The 18,721-nt window shown below is 36.4% G+C and overlaps 1 protein-coding gene across 1 annotated transcript in view; it reads right to left on the bottom strand.

The window, feature by feature from the left end:
• LOC128999766 (tyrosine-protein phosphatase non-receptor type 23-like) overlaps nucleotides 1–18,721 on the bottom strand; it is a 47,964-nt gene that overhangs the window by 14,068 nt on the left and 15,175 nt on the right. Inside the window, exons 7-11 of the mRNA XM_054426434.1 lie at nucleotides 7,347–7,588; nucleotides 5,894–6,026; nucleotides 4,920–5,054; nucleotides 4,190–4,424; nucleotides 1,146–1,342 (exon numbers count right to left, since the gene is read on the bottom strand). Coding sequence (XP_054282409.1) covers nucleotides 1,146–1,342; nucleotides 4,190–4,424; nucleotides 4,920–5,054; nucleotides 5,894–6,026; nucleotides 7,347–7,588 — 942 coding nt within the window. The remainder of the gene's footprint in view (nucleotides 1–1,145; nucleotides 1,343–4,189; nucleotides 4,425–4,919; nucleotides 5,055–5,893; nucleotides 6,027–7,346; nucleotides 7,589–18,721) is intronic.

Genomic DNA, 18,721 nt, shown 5'->3' with positions numbered 1-18,721 from the left:
TCTTTGTAAAACTAGTCCTTAAAAAGAGCACTTTGTTGGAAAGCATTTTCAAAATAAGATGAATATTTTAAGGCATTAGTTCTTGTTTTAGAGAATATTTTAAAATAACCTTATGTATAGAGGGGACTTCACTGAAAATAATGGTACAAGTCTCATTGTTCTAGCTCTATTCTGTAAAAAGATATTTAATTTAATACTGATGCCTGCAAAGCCCAAAAACGCCATGCGCGCCCTGACAAAAATAGCCGCAACTTCTAAACAGAACTAGATAAAAATATTTTAAAAACTGTTTTGAAGTCATAATTATAAAGTTAATAACATATAAAATTATTGTCAAAATACAAAATGGTCAAGCCAATTTTTATATTGGATCACTTCAGATGGATTGACCCAACTGCCAAGACCAGCCAATGCACTCTGTATTCTAAGGCAAGTATAGTCGTCCATAGCGCTTTGAGCAAAGGGAATTAAGGCGAGTGCATTTGTCTAAAGCACGGTAAGCGTATAGGGCTTCGACCCCTTGCGGTTCAAATATAGTTTTAGAGTTGATTTTCACAGATCCAGTTTTGCTTACCAACTTCCTTTATCATGGTTTAAATGTGAATTGTAATCTAACAGCTAATCCGTTAGTGGAAAGTTTAATAACAATAGATTGTAGACAAGAGACAAAACAGTAAAATGGATTTAAAATATGCCTAGTATTTTTATACCCGATTGTCTGGTTACTTCAATTGAGGTCACGTAAATCACACTTCAAGTAGATCTAAAAGTAACAAATTTAATGTATTGAAAATTAGTTGTTTTATTCCCTATGCAATATCCTATTGCATTATTCCTTTTGCCTAAGAACCAAACCTATAAAAATGTACATTTTTCACACGGGCCCTCTCATTCTCGTCTCCTTTATTTAATTAAGTACAGAACGTACTACAGTACATTGCTGTCCTATACATATATTATCTGACAAACTACTTGCAATTTTATTTGTGAAACAAAGATTGAACATCTAATATGAAATAGCATTTACTTCAACCATTTTGTGAACCTTTCATGTTTCCACAACAATTTCTCAAAATTTAACCACTTGATCAAACACAATAGTTCAGTTTAGTGGCAATATTTTAAAATTAAACATTAATACTAACATATTTGACATGCTTCTGCAGTTCTTCCTGAAAAATAGCCTCCAGGTTGTCGTGTTGTCTCGTGACCAGCTGTGTTGTAATATCGTCTGCACACACACTCTCTCTCAGCTGTGATGACAACATGGCTCTCTGTCTCCTCATCTCCTCCACCTTTCCTACCAACATCTGCATCTCCTTCACCACAGGCTGTTCTCCCACTACAAATCACAACATCGTCACATTATCTTCAGTTGCTCTTTACACATTATCAAAAGCTTCAGATTAATCTACTTTAAGATTACACAGATCAAGATTCTTAACAATAACTACAGAAACATAAATTGCTGGCTAGGGGTAAGTTGCCAGCACTTAACTCTGTGGGCCAAAGTTATTAGTTTCAGAAAATTTATATTAGGCCCCCAAAGCAGAATGGTTCCTACGTGTCTGCAACGGCCTGTGAAAACCTCAAAATGTGTCCGCAAGCGCTAAAACTAAAAAGCTAAATAATGACTTATATACCGGTATATATATATATTCACTCTTTAGGGCTACTAGTAATATAGTTAAATAAAATAAGTAAATTTCAATAACTTGTATAGCCTACTTTTAAAACAAAAAACTAAAAAACTATTAAGGGGTAGGCATAATCAGGTTATTTAAATTTACTTTTTTTTAAATACGTATATATATACACATACCTTAACAAGTGTTATGAAATAAACCCTTAATATGGTTTGTATTCTAATCTTATTTGGTTAAACAATAATAATTACAAGGACAGAGGCTTTAAAATACAAGGTTTAATGGTACATAAGTTAAATGGTTAAAATAGGGTTACAAAAATTGTTCAGGGGTGGGGATTCGTGCTGGCCGAATCAAAAGATTTCAAATTTAAATTTTCAATAAGTAAGTTATGGTAAGTTTTGAATTAAATAATCTTTTAGAAACAATGAGTTAAATAGGAAGGATTTTGATTTTAATTAAGAGAGGTAAATTGGGTCCAAATGGATGCTTGAAGAGTCTAGTCTGAGTCAATAACTTAATAAAAATGGAATGTTCTCACCAATCTTCTGTAATAATAATTTTCTTCTTAGTTTAAAGGCTTAAATTCTTCTTTCTTCAGTAAAATTTGGAAATTTTGACACTACTTTCTTTTATAATATGACAATTATTTTCACAATTAAGAGTTTAAACTTTTATGTTCTTCTTGGATGCTTTTACACTGCACTGTTAATCTCATTGTTGTACCTCATTTTAAGTTATGGGGTTCACATAAATAAAAACATGGTTGTATTTTATTAATAATCTTGAACCCAGATGGATGGTGTTCTGATTGGAGGATTTGTTTTTGAATAATAATTTTGGATAAGCCAATGAATAAATTTTGATAGTAAATTAGATATATGTTGAGACAATATGGTTTTAATAATATTAAAAATGGACATGGATAAATATTGAAAATATAACCAGATTGAGTTTGAAAATAAAATAAGGACTATAATTATAAACATTGAATTTTGAGTCATTACAGTTAACAAGGTCTTCAGAAGTAAAACTTTAAATGTACTATAGTTTCTTCATATGAACACACTAGGGATGGACGGGATTAAAATTTTAGTTCGGGACGGGACGGGATTTTTATTTCCTTCCCGATTTTCGGGACGGGATGGGACAGGATTTTTTCTGTGCATAAAAAAAGTACTGTATTGCAGTTACCAAAAAAGACATACGAAATCAATTTTAACATTTGTGGCACTGATCTATAAAAACCAAAAAATGGGTAACAATTTACAGGTACCTATAGAAACTTGTGACTCGCGGGTCACGGGGTGATCGTCTGTAGAACTCACGGTCACGGCGCGATCGTCGTCATGACTCGCGGTCACGGCGCGATCGTCGTCATGACTCGCGGTCACGGCGCGATCGTCGGTATGACTCCGCGGTCACGGGGTTATCGTCGGTATGACTCCACGGTCACGGTGCGATCGTCGGTATGACTCGCGGTCACGGCTCGATCGTCAGCATGACTCCGCCATCACGGCATGATCGTCAGTATGACTCCGCCATCACGGCATGATCGTCAGTATGACTCCGCGGTCACGGCGCGATCGTCGGTAGGACTCTGCGGTCACGGAGCGATCGTCGGTAGGACTCCGCGGTCACGGCGCGAACGTCGGTAGGACTCCGCGGTCACGGCGCGATCGTCGGTAGGACTCCGCGGTCACGTTGTGATCGTCGGTATGACTCGCGGTCACGGCGTGATCGTCGGTATGACTCGTGGTCACAGCGTGATCGTCGGTAGGACTTCGCGGTCACGGCGCGATCGTCGTTATGACTCCGCGGTCACGGCGTGATCGTCAGTATGACTCCGCGGTAACGGCGCGATCGTCGGTAGGACTCCGCGGTCACGGCGCGATCGTCGGTATGACTCGCGGTCACGGCGTGATCGTCGGTATGACTCGTGGTCACAGCGTGATCGAAGGTATGACTCGTGGTCACAGCGTGATCGTCGGTAGGACTTCGCGGTCACGGCGCGATCGTCGTTATGACTCCGCGGTCACGGCGTGACTGTCGGTATGACTCCGCGGTCACAGCCCGATCGTCGTTATGACTTGCGGTCACGGTGCGGTCGTCGGTCCAATAATCGCGGTCACGGTGCGATCGTCGGTCCAATAATCGCGGCCACGGCGCGATCGTCGTTATGACTCCGTAAATGTGTCCGCAGGCCCGCGTTTCTCGGCGTTTCGTGTCCGCGACAATGTCGCAGCGTCGCTCGTTGTTCTGCTTTGGGGTATTAGGCCTACCGGTTTTTAGAGGGATTGGAATGATTTTTACATTTTTCAAGAAAGGAATTTTGGAATATTTAGCAGGTGGTAAAACATTGCTTAAATTCAAGTCGTCACCATTATTGTAGGATATTTTGATGGAAGTTACAGCAAATGCGGTTGATCACAAATTTTCTACCATGTCAGGAGATTAACTGACATGGTTAAAACTTTGAGAATAATTTACTCACAGTTTAGTGCTGAGCTGACACAGAGGGTACAAGAGCAATGGTTACTCACAGTTGAGTGCTGAGACGGATGGTATTTGCTGAGCAAGCTCTGAAAGAGGCAGTTCCAACAGTCTCAGGTTTGCTATATGTTGAGTCATAGCCTTGTGTAGAGTCTGGTTACTCATTGCAGCCTTGTTGTGAGCCTCCTCGTACTTCTTGGCCTCCCTTGTCAGATCTGTAGCCACAATAGACGGAGGCCGGCTACCCATCACCTGCTGATACTCCTTCTCTTCCACCTCTTCGTTCTGGTAACAATTGAAAAATTAGTTAGGAAGGTATATTAGTTTTCAGTTTTTTTATACCTAGGCCATGGAATGAAGTCATGGATACTTTCTCTTATGTATACAAAATTAATATTTTGAAATTAGGGATTTTGTTGATTCTCGGTACTATCGATAATTGGCCGTTCAGTATTGATAATCGTTTGTTAATAGTCCGAATCATACTGATACCCAACCACATGTCCACTGGAGATATTCATTAGACGACGATGATGTCTACACTGCTGCAGAAGATGTTCATGATTTTGCCACCACCAAAGACTACGATAATGACGTTTCTATGACCACGGGAATCAATGATGATGTCTATACAGCCGCGGAAGATGTTCATGATTGTGCCGCGATCGCAGACAACGATTTGAGTTTGTTAGTGATCGATAAGTATAACACAATTCAAAACATTACCAGTATGCTACAAGTGGCCAAGAACAAACTACAGGCCAGTTCAGAATGATTCACCTGAATCAGTTCCATTATCTCCTTCAGCATGGCTTCTACATCATGATAGATGTCCGACAGCTTGTCCATGGCCTCTATCAGGTTCTGAATGGCATCAGGCTTGGCACTGAGAGCGGCACAGCGGTCTACTATGTCCTGGAACATTACGAGATACAGCATTGATCAAACCTTTGATTTTTGACTTGCAAGGCATGTTAAGTAGAGTAAAAAATCATTGTACCATGGACTCTTGATAGCTCAAAATTGGTGAGCCAGGCAAAGAAATCGTTTTAATTACAGAGTTCACTTCTGTAAGACGTAAGGTACAGAAATTTATACTGAAACAGCTCATTTTAGTTTTAAAAAATCTGTTATTTTTGTTTACTTTTTTTCTCTTGCTCATCACAACATTGTTTAGGGCAAAGATTGTGTAAAAAACTTATTTTTCTTTTAGAAGGGATTTGATACATTCTGGCTTTACTCTACCACTTTCAATTGCTGTGATCACTTCTTTTATCCACAGTTAAAGGGACTTGTGTTTATGTTTGGTTGCCATGACAATACAACAAATACTTCTTCACGCACCGTTATATACAACTCTTGATAGTTCAAACAACAGCTTAAACGATCACAGCAAACTAAAGACAGAAAAAAATCTATAAAATCTATAAAATCACATCCGTACCTTAAAATTGTAGAAATTTCTGCTTACGGAACATTCAATTTAATGAGTGTTCCAAATTAGCTTACCCTCTGCTTGAACTACCGAGTGTATCGAAATGCATGGAGAAACTTGGAAATATTAAGTGATTTTCCACGGGCTGAGCTTTTATTTTAAATTATCAAAAGTTTTGTTTCATCAAATGTTGTAATTTAAGAGTAGACTGTAGCAGGCCTACCACAATAGGCTACTAAGTTACATGTACAAACTCAATACACACTAACACTCAAGCATCACATCATTGTGTGTGCGGGAAGGACACATTCACACCCACCTGTGGTAGTCGGTTGGACTCTAGGTGTGCATTGACACACTCCAACTGGAGAGATGACGTGAATGCCACCAGTTGCTGGTCCTTCTCATCTATCATGGCCCCCATCCTGCGCAGTAACTTGGCCTTCTCCTCACTGCAAACATTACAACATAGCACAAGGAAGAACTAAGTCCATAAAAAAAACTAGCCTACAGCCTTAATTATTACTATTATTATTACTAATTTATGGCCAGCGTTGGACCACTTAAGTCAATATAATGGTTAGATTCTTTTAAATTTCTGTCTTTTCTTCTTGTCCGCCCAATACTTCTTCATTCTTTCCGACCGTTGTTTTCTTTCTTCTACCGAAACCACTCTTCCTTGTCTGTGATTGTTTGCTCCTATTGGCAGGATGATATTTTTTTGATTTTATTTAAAAGCCTACAGCTTTTATATATATACTTTCAATAAAAATGTGGTACCAATAAATTTAAAGATGAATTGAAAAGGAGCAAGGAGGTTAAGATTAGGTTTTGCTTCAAGTTTAGTTCCGAAACTATTCAAACTATAAAAAATAATTTACTAGGAAAATATTTAGAGAAATTAGGATTTTTAGAGAGGATATCCTGTATTACATGAATAGGAAAGTCATTGTGGACGATAAATACAAAACTTTACACTATATACACAACACATTAGAGTAGTTCACTGTCACAGACAGAATTCTCAACTAAGAAAGAGAGAGTATTGACTCAGGTTTTGGTTCTTGACAACTGTGACAGAAAAGCTTGTGTAATTTTGGACTCTTTCCCATTCAAGTAATCCTGGATATCCTCACTAAAAATCCTAAACCCCTAGGTCTTTGTGCTCCTTTTTTACATCTTTAACCTCAATTAAAGAAATTGGTTTTTTTTACAATTGTTTAGCCCTCACTTACCGGTACTGAAAGAAAATGTGTTGATAAGATCTAAGAAGTAACATAAGGTAAATAATAAAATTAAATCAAATATCCTTTATTGCCGTAAAATCACAGTAACATGCATGGCTTGAGTCACATTATTCATGTACATACACAAGCAATACACACCTTTGCCACCTATTGTTAACGTAATTGCCTACAAAAAAATATACTTTGTTTGAATACATCGATGTCACTTCTTATGTAGCTAAAGGTTAAATAAACTGACAGCTAGCAATTACATGTTATTAAATACCAGCCAAGCATTTACGAATATACATTACTGACCAATAGGCTAAATAAGTGTTTAATTATTTAATTATAAATCGTGCCTGCATTCTTTTTAGGCTCTAACCATTCATTTGGCCAAACAATTACTTGCTGTAAGGCAAATAGTGGGACATTACTCAAGTTATAACCTTGATCTTATCTTAAACTATAGTGAAGAAGATTTCACGTATCAATCTAGACCCTAATTACAATGTACAGTTTCAAGCTACACAAATCCTCTGTTACCTGTACAGGGACGAAGCCTCATGAGCCTTCATTGGCACAAGTCGTCCAAAGATGTCTGGACCAGAGATCTCAGGGTCCGTCACTTCAAAGGGAATCCCTTTTACGAGTGAAGCCTTCTTAATTTCCGGCAGTGCGTCTTTTTCCGGGACCTCTTCATGGTAGATGAACTCATTCTCATTTTTCGCCGCTTTTCGCTTCCCTTCCACCACATCCATGGTGAAAGTGATTGCGTCTTCAATAACCTTGGGACATTAGTTTCTTGTTAGATTTTCAGGCAAAACCGTGAATTGATTAATGGTATGAAATGGCAGTTCCAATCAAACTATCATCTAAAGAGTCCAACAGTGGGACAAAATATCAGTGTATTTTGCATATGTCTACCTCCTGGCATTTACTGCCCATGCATTCCCGACGACGCGGAACACACTTTTTTCCGCTGTCCACGATGGGATATGCTCCGCCAGGAGGCCTATCAACATCTTGGGGTGCTGTCGATTGAATCGATTTGTGAGACCTTGCTGAAGGGTGAGGACAACTGGGACTGTTGGTCGCACTTTGTCCGGAATGTCCTTCAAGCTAAAAAGAACGATCTAGATCGGATCACAGTCTAGATTTTATAATAAATAAACGGCTAGACACGGCATAAGCCCCTCGGGCGTAGGCAAACTCGGCCTAGTTCTGATGAAGTGCGACAAGTGTTCCCAGGCTAGTGTCCGAAGAGTAGAGGAGGTTTTTAGTGGGTAGTCTCTGGGCCTTAAGCCCGTTGGAGTCCCACACTACAGGCTAGCCACCTGTGTGTATAAATGCATTTTCCCACCTCTCCCTTAAAAAAAAACCTCCTGGCTTCATGACTTCCATTGGTGCTTTATAATAGGCTACTTCTCTCAGCCTATTTTAAGAAAGATGGAATAGATACATAAGCTACTAAGGAAAAAAGTTCCAGGCAGATGGCACCACCAAAAAAGTTCATGACACAACATACGAGGCATGTTTTTTAAGTAAGTACCGTATTTAAATTTCTCCGTTCCAGTGCTGCGATTGGCATTTTGGACACTTTCGCTGTGTATGTGCATCTATTGGCAAGCCCTAGCCGGAAATTCGACAACAATTGACCGTGTTTACATCCGATTTCGAGCAATCAAAATGGTGCCGCCAATTGAGACTCCCGCCGACCATGAAGTGCGCGCTGTAATTAGATTTTTAAGTGCTAAAGGTGTGAAAGCCATTGAAATTCATCGACAGATTACTGAAATGTATGGCGAGAACATTATGAGTGACGGAATGGTACGCAAGTCGGTAAGGGCATCTAAAGACGGCCCCACCAACGTTCATGATGAGCAACACACTGGGTAATGGGGACAGTGACGCTGCCCAGTGCGTTGCTCATCATGAACGTTGGTGGGGCCGTCTTTAGATGCCCTTACCCCCTTGCGTACCATTCCGTCACTCATAAATGTTCTCACCATACACCTCACTAATCTGTCGATGAATTTCAATGGCTTTCACACCTTTAGCACTTAAAAATCTAATTACAGCGCGCACTTCACAGTCTGCGGCAGTCTCAATTGGCGGTACCATTTTGAATGCTCGATACCGGATGTAAACACGGCCGATTGTTGTCGCATTTCCGGCTAGAGCTTGCCAATAAATGCACATATACAGCGAAAGTGTCCAAAATGCCAATCGCTGCACTGGAACGGAGAAATTTAAAAACGGTAGCCTACTTACTTACAAAACATGCCTCGTATCTATCTTATTTGATATTTTTGGAGCTTTTCCAAAAGAAAGTATTATAATTATCAAATTGCTTTGTTAATACTACACGCACTTTACGTAACTTTTAACGAATTTCCCTATAGGAAAGTAGCTATTACCGTAGGTCTCATGGTAAGACCTGGGCGCGGGACCAATTTACTTTTTCATTTTGATGTCCCCAGAGGCCAAAAACACTAATCGTTCAAATTCATATATATATATATAAAATATATATATATATTATATATATTTATTTATTTATTATAATATATATATATTTATATATGTGTCCGTTAGCGCGATAACTCAAGCAAAAATGATCCGATTTTGATGAAATTTGGTACGAACATGTAAACCTACGTTTATTCGAACGAGTTCGCGAACCAGCATGATCGGACTATGGGAACGGGGGTTTATGGGGGGTTTTATGGGGTAAAAATGGGGTTTTCCCATTTTTGACCCTAAAAACAAAATATTTTGCAATTTCTTTTTAAACCGTTTTGTAGAGCATAAAAAAATAAATAATTTAGTATATTGAAGCGCTGTTGTATGCCTAACAGTCACGGAGAAAATTCAAAAATAGTGTAATTTAAAATTCCCATGTTATTCTTATGGAGAAAATGAAAATTGTTGTAGTTTACTTGTTTATGGATATATATTGATAAAATTTGGCAAATTTATTTATTTCATCCTATACTATTGACATATGGTCAAAAAACACTTTTTACCTTCCCCGTAGCAGCAAACCTAAGCACTCGTTAAATCTAATGTTATTTAAATAGGGAATAAAAATATATCTTATTTATGGAAATATTTGAGCAAAAATGTAATAAGACAAGTTGAAATTCGCTTAGTCTGAAGGTTTGCTGCGGCGGGGGTATTGTTTTTTATGTCAATAAATTTATTTGATTTGACATTTAAAATCATTGGCACATAATTATTTATTTTGAATAAAACTCAGACAACTGTTTTAAAGGTCAAAATCATTTGACAGGTTTACTGGAAGCTTTACAAGTTAACAAAAAAAAAAAATTTTTAAATTGTTTTAACAAAGCCGTACCTTAACTGTTAAGAGATATTAATACCCGAAATTCAAAATCTTATTTCAGAAACAATTTTTGAAATTTGTTTAGTAGAAATTCAAAAAGTTTTGTTTAAAAAAAAGTTACTTATAAATGGCTGTTATAGAAATCCCATAAAACAAAACGAATCAGAATTTATTGAAAGATTAAATACCATGCTTGAAATTCTAAGTTCAAAATTTATACATATAATTTTTGTTGGTGATATAAACATTGATATGTTGGATAAAAGTTACAATAATAGAAATAGATTATTGCATATTGTAAAAGCTAATGGATTTAAGTCATTAATTGATTTTCCCACCAGAATCACTGAATCAACTCAAACCGCAATTGATAATATTTTTACAAATTTAGAAAGCAATTATTACAGAGTCATAGGAATCAACACTCAACTCTCAGACCATGATGGTCAAATTATTGAAATTATCAATAATAGTGAAGCCACCAAATTAAATATTGGTTCAAAGGTCCATTTTGAGTATAAGAGGAAATTCAGCGATGCAAATATTAATCAATTTATTAGGGCACTGGAATTTGAATCATGGGCAAACCTTTACTCATCACCGGTTGAAAGAAAGTACGATACATTTCATCACATTTTTATGTATCATTTTGATAATTGTTTTCCTGAGACTTTGATAAGACAACATACTAACAAAAAATGGATCTCTAATGAATTGAAGTTAGAAAAACAAAATATAACTAATTTCAGCAATTTGGCTCGAGAAGTTAATTGTAAAAAAAATGTTTAAAAGAACTAGGGAAATGAACAAAAATTTCAGAAAACGATTGTACATACTGCAACGAAAAATTACTATAAATCTGTTATTAATCATTCAAATAATGTAAATAAAACCACTTGGAAGATTATCAACTCAGAAGTAGGAAATAAAGCAAAGGATATACAAAACATAATTTTAAAATCAAATGACATTGTATGTACTGAGCCTTCTTTGGTTTGTAACCAATTTAATAATTATTTTGCAGATTTAATTGAGGACACTTCAATATGCAGTATGGAGCAAACTCAAGTTGAGACAGAAAATAGTTCAGAAAATGATTTGTTGTTAATTAGTACTAACAATTTTAAATTTAGCTTTGTTGATGAGAGAGAAATTGATTACATTTTAAACCACCTAAAAATTCTTTTAGTACGGGATATGATGGTATTCCTGTGGTACTCCTAAAAAAAGCAAGATTTGTATTACTTAAACCAATCACTCACATCATTAACTCTTCATTAATTTCTGGTATTTTTCATGATAAACTTAAAGTACCGTAGCAAAATTAAAAACGCTTTTCAAAAAAAGGGACAAGTACTTAGTTTCTAACTACAGACCAATAGGGGTACGCGTCTAATTGGCACCACGTCAGATTGGCACCGCGACAGATTGGCACCGCTCCTAGAGGTGCCAATCAGTCGTAACAGTACAAGACAGATTGGAACCTGGAGAAAGGGGTGGTGCCAATCTGTCGTGGTGCCAAGCTGACGGCTGCCGCAGAGGTGCCAATCAGTCGTAACAGTACACGACAGATTGGAACCTCAAGAAATGAGTGGTCCCAATCTGTCGTGGTGACAAGCTGACGGCGGCCGCAGAGGTGCCAATCAGTCGTAGCAGTATACGACAGATTGGCACCGCTGCCCTCAATAGGCCCACCTGTTCGTTTTACTTACTAGTCTGATGTTTGAAAACAGAAACTTGTCAATACTTGATGCAATTAATGTCAATTAATGCATACACATTGATAATAACATTAACTTTAACAGCACAAACCGCTTCGTAAATGGTCCATCTAATCAAAGTTACAGTTCCTCAAGGCTTTTAATATTATGCCATTAAACTCAAGTTTATAATTTGGAAAACGTCTGATACCTACTAAAGTATTTGGCACAATTGAATGAAACCTTGCAGTCATTTTTCGGAAGTTGGGTGTGCGTTAACCTGGTTAAAAAAGGTTTTTTTCATTCAGAAGTTACAGCTTGTCTAAGATATGACAGTTTATCATTCAGTTAACTAATATTATTTCAATGAAATGATATTTTTTATGCATTATAGAGTGATAAATTGTGATATATTTGAGATGCTGTAATTTATTACATAATTTACCTTTTTTTAAACAAGATGCGGTTGCACGCAAGTAGGCTTGCCCTATAAAATAATTACCGGTACTTCCTTCTTGGACCAAAACTCTAAAATCAGGTAATGTATAACTCGAGGTATGGTTACACTGAATATGCAAATCTTCTGAAATGGGGTTATTTAGGCGTGAAATTTACGTGGATTAAGATATATATAGCTATGGAAATTGAAAGTGGTCGCTATGATGGATTTTTTGCCTCATATCAGGACTTTGAGAGAAAATACTGTACTTTTAAACACTTTCTTAGTATGCATCTAGATATAGGCTACATGCCATGATGTCGTGTTAGTTAAGCAGTTTGTAACTCGAGACCGGCTGGATCTTTTTAATGATTTATGATTTGTTGGATTCGTCTTCAACCCGATTAACACATGTATCTTCAGTTCAGTATTTAAATTTAGAGCTAAGCCCCACATATGTATGTTATGCGTATGAAGAAAAATATGATGGTTTTTGACCATATGCATAGATTAATTTAATATATTTTAGAAACAGCTGATTAAACATTTGACAGGTAATGTAATTGAAAGTCATTTTCAGCGGTTTTATGTTGTCTGTGATTGTTTTTAAAAGACTTATAAAGGTGGCCGGTTGATTTGGTTTTTTTTTAACTTTTATGGGGTACAAAGTTCGCCGGGTCATCTAGTTTGTAATGTACAGTTCGCTCAATGTTTCTGTTAACATAACAATAAAATACGTTTTATATTAATTGTTTTTCGTGTTAACATTAACAATTCGCATGTGTTTTCCTAGTAGGCCTACGCTTTATTTAAGGAATCTTGATCAACAGTAATAACAAAAACTAGTCGAAATCAAAATACTACTGAGCAAGGCTTGGTCCTAACAGTAGGCCTACTTTACAAATATTAGGATTGAGAAACAGATGGTGTGGTGTAGTTAACTGAACTGTCATTAATTAAAAAACGACCCCTAAATGCCTCAAGGGTCACAGCACTGACGCTAGTTTTTATTTATGGCCTTGTCCTATTTCAAAAAAGGATCATCTTATAAAAGGTGCTTGAAAAAATATTCGAAACCCTCCCAGCGTGGAGTTTTCCGGCTTCCTCAAATTCTCTGTACGTCCGCTCGTTTGTCAATGTCAACGTTTATGTTGAAGACCAAATTGACAGTTGGAAATGCCACATAACTTGCAGACTCAAATATAGAAATCCCCGTAATTTGAATAGCGTGAGGATGCCAGCAGTCCCTGGTGGTCGCCCGTAACAAAGACACTGTTGTTTGTCAACAAGGGATGCGTGTGCTCGAATTGATCCGCGGTCAGAGGGTAGTTTTAGATCATTCAAACTGACCCGGGGGTCTGGCAGGTAGATAATAGCGTCGCTTGGAACCTGTGATCTGATCCGCGAGTCGTTGAGGGAGGCATGGGAATTCTTCCCGTCCTCTACGGGAAAATTAGTTGAGTAATAGACTTAGTATTTTCTTATATACTCACTAATATGATTTAGCCTATTAGCTCATTTTAGAAATTTAATTGATTTGGCTTAATATAGCTAGCCTAGTTTGGTATTTTATTTAGTTTATTGTGTGTATTCAATTCCGTCAAAATTTTCTATAAGTTTCGATATCAAACGGTTTCTACAATTGGCAAAAAGTCAACATATTAAATTTGTATCAAGGTTGCCAGTTAATTATTTTGTATTCAATGAGGATAGCATTTCGGAATTAAATTAATTTTCTTAATTGCAATTTGGTTTGCGTTGAAAAAGTAAACAGTTCTGGATCACGTATAATCTTATCATCATAAAGTAAAATAGCCTAAATAGAAATAAATCGTAAAATAAAATATAAAATAAATCGTATGTATATCCGTTTGTCTGTCAGCATCTCGTATACACGTTACTAAACCATCCTTGCAATTGTAACGCACCTTTAGAGAGTAGTTGATCTCTGGCTACAAATCTTTACTTTTAAAATATTCAATTTTACTGCAAATATTTACTGAGAGTTGCTACGAAATTCTTTAAGTCTTTCTTAGTGCTATGACTATGAGCGTTCAATACGGTTTAGAGTACAAGTAACTATATAAATGAGTAAAACATAAAATTAATACTATTATATCCTAATAATCACACTCAAGTCAACATCTTACAGCAATATCAAGTTTTTTCAAACTGCATACTTTGTCTCGCCCGGGTCGAGTTTTCGGAATTCTTCACCCAAATAGACATCGTTACGCAAGACATTTTTACAGAGAAGACGTCAAATTCCTTATAGGGTGAGTGTACCTGTGTATGACCTCTTCCTATATAAATCATCCTATATCGCATGGTTTGGGTACAAAAAGTGTTTTGGACAAGGCAACGTAGGCCTACAATATGCGTGTACATGAATATATTATATTTTATTCATTATTTCATGGTTTTATAAAACTATCTGGAATATTCTAGGAGGTCTTATAGCTTTATGAATTAACTATGGATGTGCGTGATAGTAGTTAATCTGGAATGCTATAGAAAGAATATTCCAGCTTTGTTTAGATTGTACTAAAATTATAGATGATCTTACAGCATTTTATCATTCAGGGTTGTTTTTTTTTATACAGTATACACACCAAACAAGGTAGGTATGAAGGTCTTGAATAGAATTAAATATTCCTCCCACTACTAATAACTTTATAATCGCCATTGTATTTTGATATGGGTATCGCGTAGTTCGCCGCTAGTCTTTTAAACATATTGTCAATACAATATAGACAACTAGTTGTCCATAGCAGCAACTACTGCTTTATAGTTATGTGAACAAATTTAAAATAAATGCACACTTTTTTACACATTTAGTCGCGGTCTTCGCCCAATACGATACATTTAAACACCGCATTAACATTTTAACCTAAAAACAGAACACTAAAAACAATAAAAACACAAATACGTATTGTTTTCAGCTGGTATGTTTAAAACAGCTTATCGAAAAACTGTAGCAGTACAGTAGCACAGATTACCATTCCATTAGAAAATTACTGAATCTCTGACGGCCTGTGGTGTAGAGCATGGGTAGTTTTTGACACTTCTGATGTATTAGATATTCTTATATAATTTATTCCCACAGTCCCTGGACCTTGAGTTTTAAAATTAATCCTCAACAGCCATTCTACCTTTTACGTAGCTCGGGATATTTAATGGGGACCGATTCGCTTACAGAATTAAATTGATAGATTTGATATCTTTTACGTAATATAACTCAAATTTTATACAAGCATTGACTATTGGATACTGAAGTAGACATCCCATCTAGCTCTGTAGCCAGTGTTTTGTAAAAAAATAACGTAGTTGTGTGAGCCAGCCACATAATGCGCTAGCGACTAGGGCCTAACAATTTTTTACTTGATTTTTTGTATTATTAATAGTCAAAGATATAAGCCAACTCTGTACTTTGTAGTAAACCTATTTTTCGAATTATGAATCAAGAAACAGGAATTCGCACTGAATACTTGTACGTAAAAACGTCACTTTCATTGTGCGCAAGGGATTTAATAGAATTAGTTTTTTTATGATTACAAAGTAATACGATAACTTGTGTATTAATAATTAAATATAAATCATATTACTAATTGTTTCCATCATTATTAACAAATTACTTTCTGGAAGTATCAAACGTACCAATTTAATAACAAATATATTGTTATCATAAAAAGCTTACAAGAACTTAGAAATACATAACCATATCCTAAACTTAAATAAAAAAAACAAGGCCTATATTTTTAAATTTTAGAAAGCAACATCAGACAAAACAAATGGCACCAATGATAATTTACAACAAACGATGTATTTTTTTTAAGGATAGTATAAAGAACCCTGTAACAAATAGAGTAATAATCTAAGTGTTAGCATTCTATAGGATTAACATAGGCGCTTTAAGCCTGGCTCTGGGGCGAAGCATTCACCACACACTGAGATCAGCTTACAAAGATTAAAATGACAAAAAACCTTCAAAATTTGTTTAAAACTTAGCATAAGTTATAATCACTCAATAGAACCCTATAGCAATGTAAGTTATCACTGATGTATTTCTGTTGGTTTGTACTAAATAACAATTAGTTTTTACTAAGTGAAAGATTTAAAAAAAACTATAGCAATATTTAAGCCAAATGAACTAAATTGCTAAAATAAGCTTGTAGGCTAAATCATATTACTGGTTGTACAAGGAAAGACTTTGTCTGTTGCTCAACTTATTTTCGCCGTAGAAGCCTGAAGAATTTCCCGTCCTCCCTCAACGACTCGCGGGTCAGATCACATGTTTCAAGCGACCCTATTATCTACCTACCAGACCCCTGGGTCAGTTTGAATGATCCAAAACTACCCTCTGACCGCGGATCAGTCTGTATGCAGCCCAAGGGATTAGGATTGCCCGTCTACCTGTTATGGGGGGAGGACACCCCGACTTTAAAGCCAGGTTATTGAACCACGAGGGAAATAATAGCTACGGTAAACCATCAGGCCAGATTTAGATTAAATGTGCTGCACACACATTATGTCAGTAGTGAATTGATATACGGGACTCGTATTAAGTGTACTGTACACTGTACTGTCAATAAAGGGGGTTCAATGATTTTAATTAACTTTAATATGGAAATAATTTTTTTTGTAAGTAACACACTGAGTTAATATGGTATGGTACGTGTTATAATGACTTTTCTAACATTAAATTTGAACATGAGGTTAGGTTTCTCCAATACAGCATATGCAGACTCACGATAATCTGAGCCCCAATTGATCAAGCCTCCGTAGATAACCGAGCTCATCGGAAAAGTATAATAACAATTAAGCTATTAAAACCGCGAAAATTAACGTGAAAAGTGAAGATTCTTTCTTTTAGTGCAGTAGTAAGTAGCAACCAGGTAGCAACATTATTCTTACTAACAGTTGTTCGCTCAAGCTGTTGATTACCACAAATAGTACGTTCGTCTTACGCAAAAATCTTTAGTAGCAATTGTTACATATTTTACTGTGGGCCCTGACTGTGATATTTGGTATATTCCACGAAGTACGAAATGAAAGAATCCTTATTCACTAATGCCACATCTGATTCAAAGTACATTGCTTAATAAGTTAAATCATTCTATAAACATGCTATCTGGTAGCAAAAGCGTAGTGAAAAAATCAGTCTAAAAGGGCCATTACACATTCGGCGAGTTTCTTGCAGATGTTTGGCGGTTTTTGCACTCAAGAAGTAGTTGTGATTTCTTCCCTACGAAAAGGGATTTGTTTGAATTTTTACGAGCAGGAAATATTCTATATATTAATTTGAAACTGTTTTTCTTTGTCATAGCTAAATTGAGAGAACGGCTGGGCGTAGAAACTCGGTAGAGGTGTCTAAAGAAAGGTCTTGGTCTGTAGATGAGCCATCAAAAGAGGAACGTGGTAAATTCCTTTGGGGCTCTGCCCCAGTGGCCTTTGAATTCCCATCCCATGTTATTCTTATGGAGGAAAAACTGGGTTTTTGTCCCAGCTAATTTAAGAGAACGGCTGGGCGTAGAAACTTGGTAGGGGTCTCTAAAGAAAGGTCTTGGTCTATAGATGAGCCATCAAAAGAGGAACGAGGTAAATTCCCTTGGGGCTCTGCCCCAGAAGCCTTTAAAGTTGCCTCTTCAAATTTGTTTACCATATGCAAATTCTACACTAATTGTTAATGAAACAGCTGTTAATATTTAAATTGTGATTTATTGAATTTTTCAAAATGAAGTACAGTATTTGCAATGGGTTTTTTCTGATTTTAAAATCGATTTTATTCTGCATCGTGTCATGTTTTGCAATATAATGTTCTATTACCAAATCACCGGAAAATCCTAATATCACAGTAACTCTTAAAATTTAAGGGGTTAACTTATATCTGTTGTATGGCTTGGTTTCTGTTTTTTTTACCACTTCTTGGAGATTGTAAATACCAATTGGAGATTGTAAATCGTCTGCCACTTCTTGGTGATATTCTTTGGCGTATTGCATCTGTCGACGAAACGGTGTCCTGTAAATCGCCACCAGTGACATTCGCCACCAGTGACAATCGCTACCAGTCCGTCCCGTTCTTGGAAAGAGGGTTCGTGGGTGTTGGGTGGAGGGGGGGGGGGGTTGTCGAGACTGTGTCTTGTCATTCTATAATCACGACTACTTCATAGTTAGTACCAGAATTAGCTAGTTCCGATCCAAAGGAGAGTTAGCGATAAGTTCAAAGGACAGTCGATTGCAATAGTTAACGTTTTTTATATTGATTCTTACACTATTTGTTTTTAGTCAGTATACATTATTGTTGTTCAGTATAATTAATATAATCTAAAAAAGAGTTATTTTAATATAAAACCTATACCATAATCTCCGCAGTTTCATGCAGATTACAACTGTATAAACAAATTGACAATCGAGCCACTATAAACAGAGATAT

The sequence above is a fragment of the Macrosteles quadrilineatus genome, unplaced genomic scaffold (assembly GCF_028750875.1).
Source record: "Macrosteles quadrilineatus isolate MER2022 unplaced genomic scaffold, UCM_ALF_1.0 Scaffold_8__2_contigs__length_117827958, whole genome shotgun sequence".
In the NCBI taxonomy this organism is placed as follows: domain Eukaryota; kingdom Metazoa; phylum Arthropoda; class Insecta; order Hemiptera; family Cicadellidae; genus Macrosteles; species Macrosteles quadrilineatus.
This window is presented reverse-complemented; position numbering and strand designations above follow the sequence as displayed.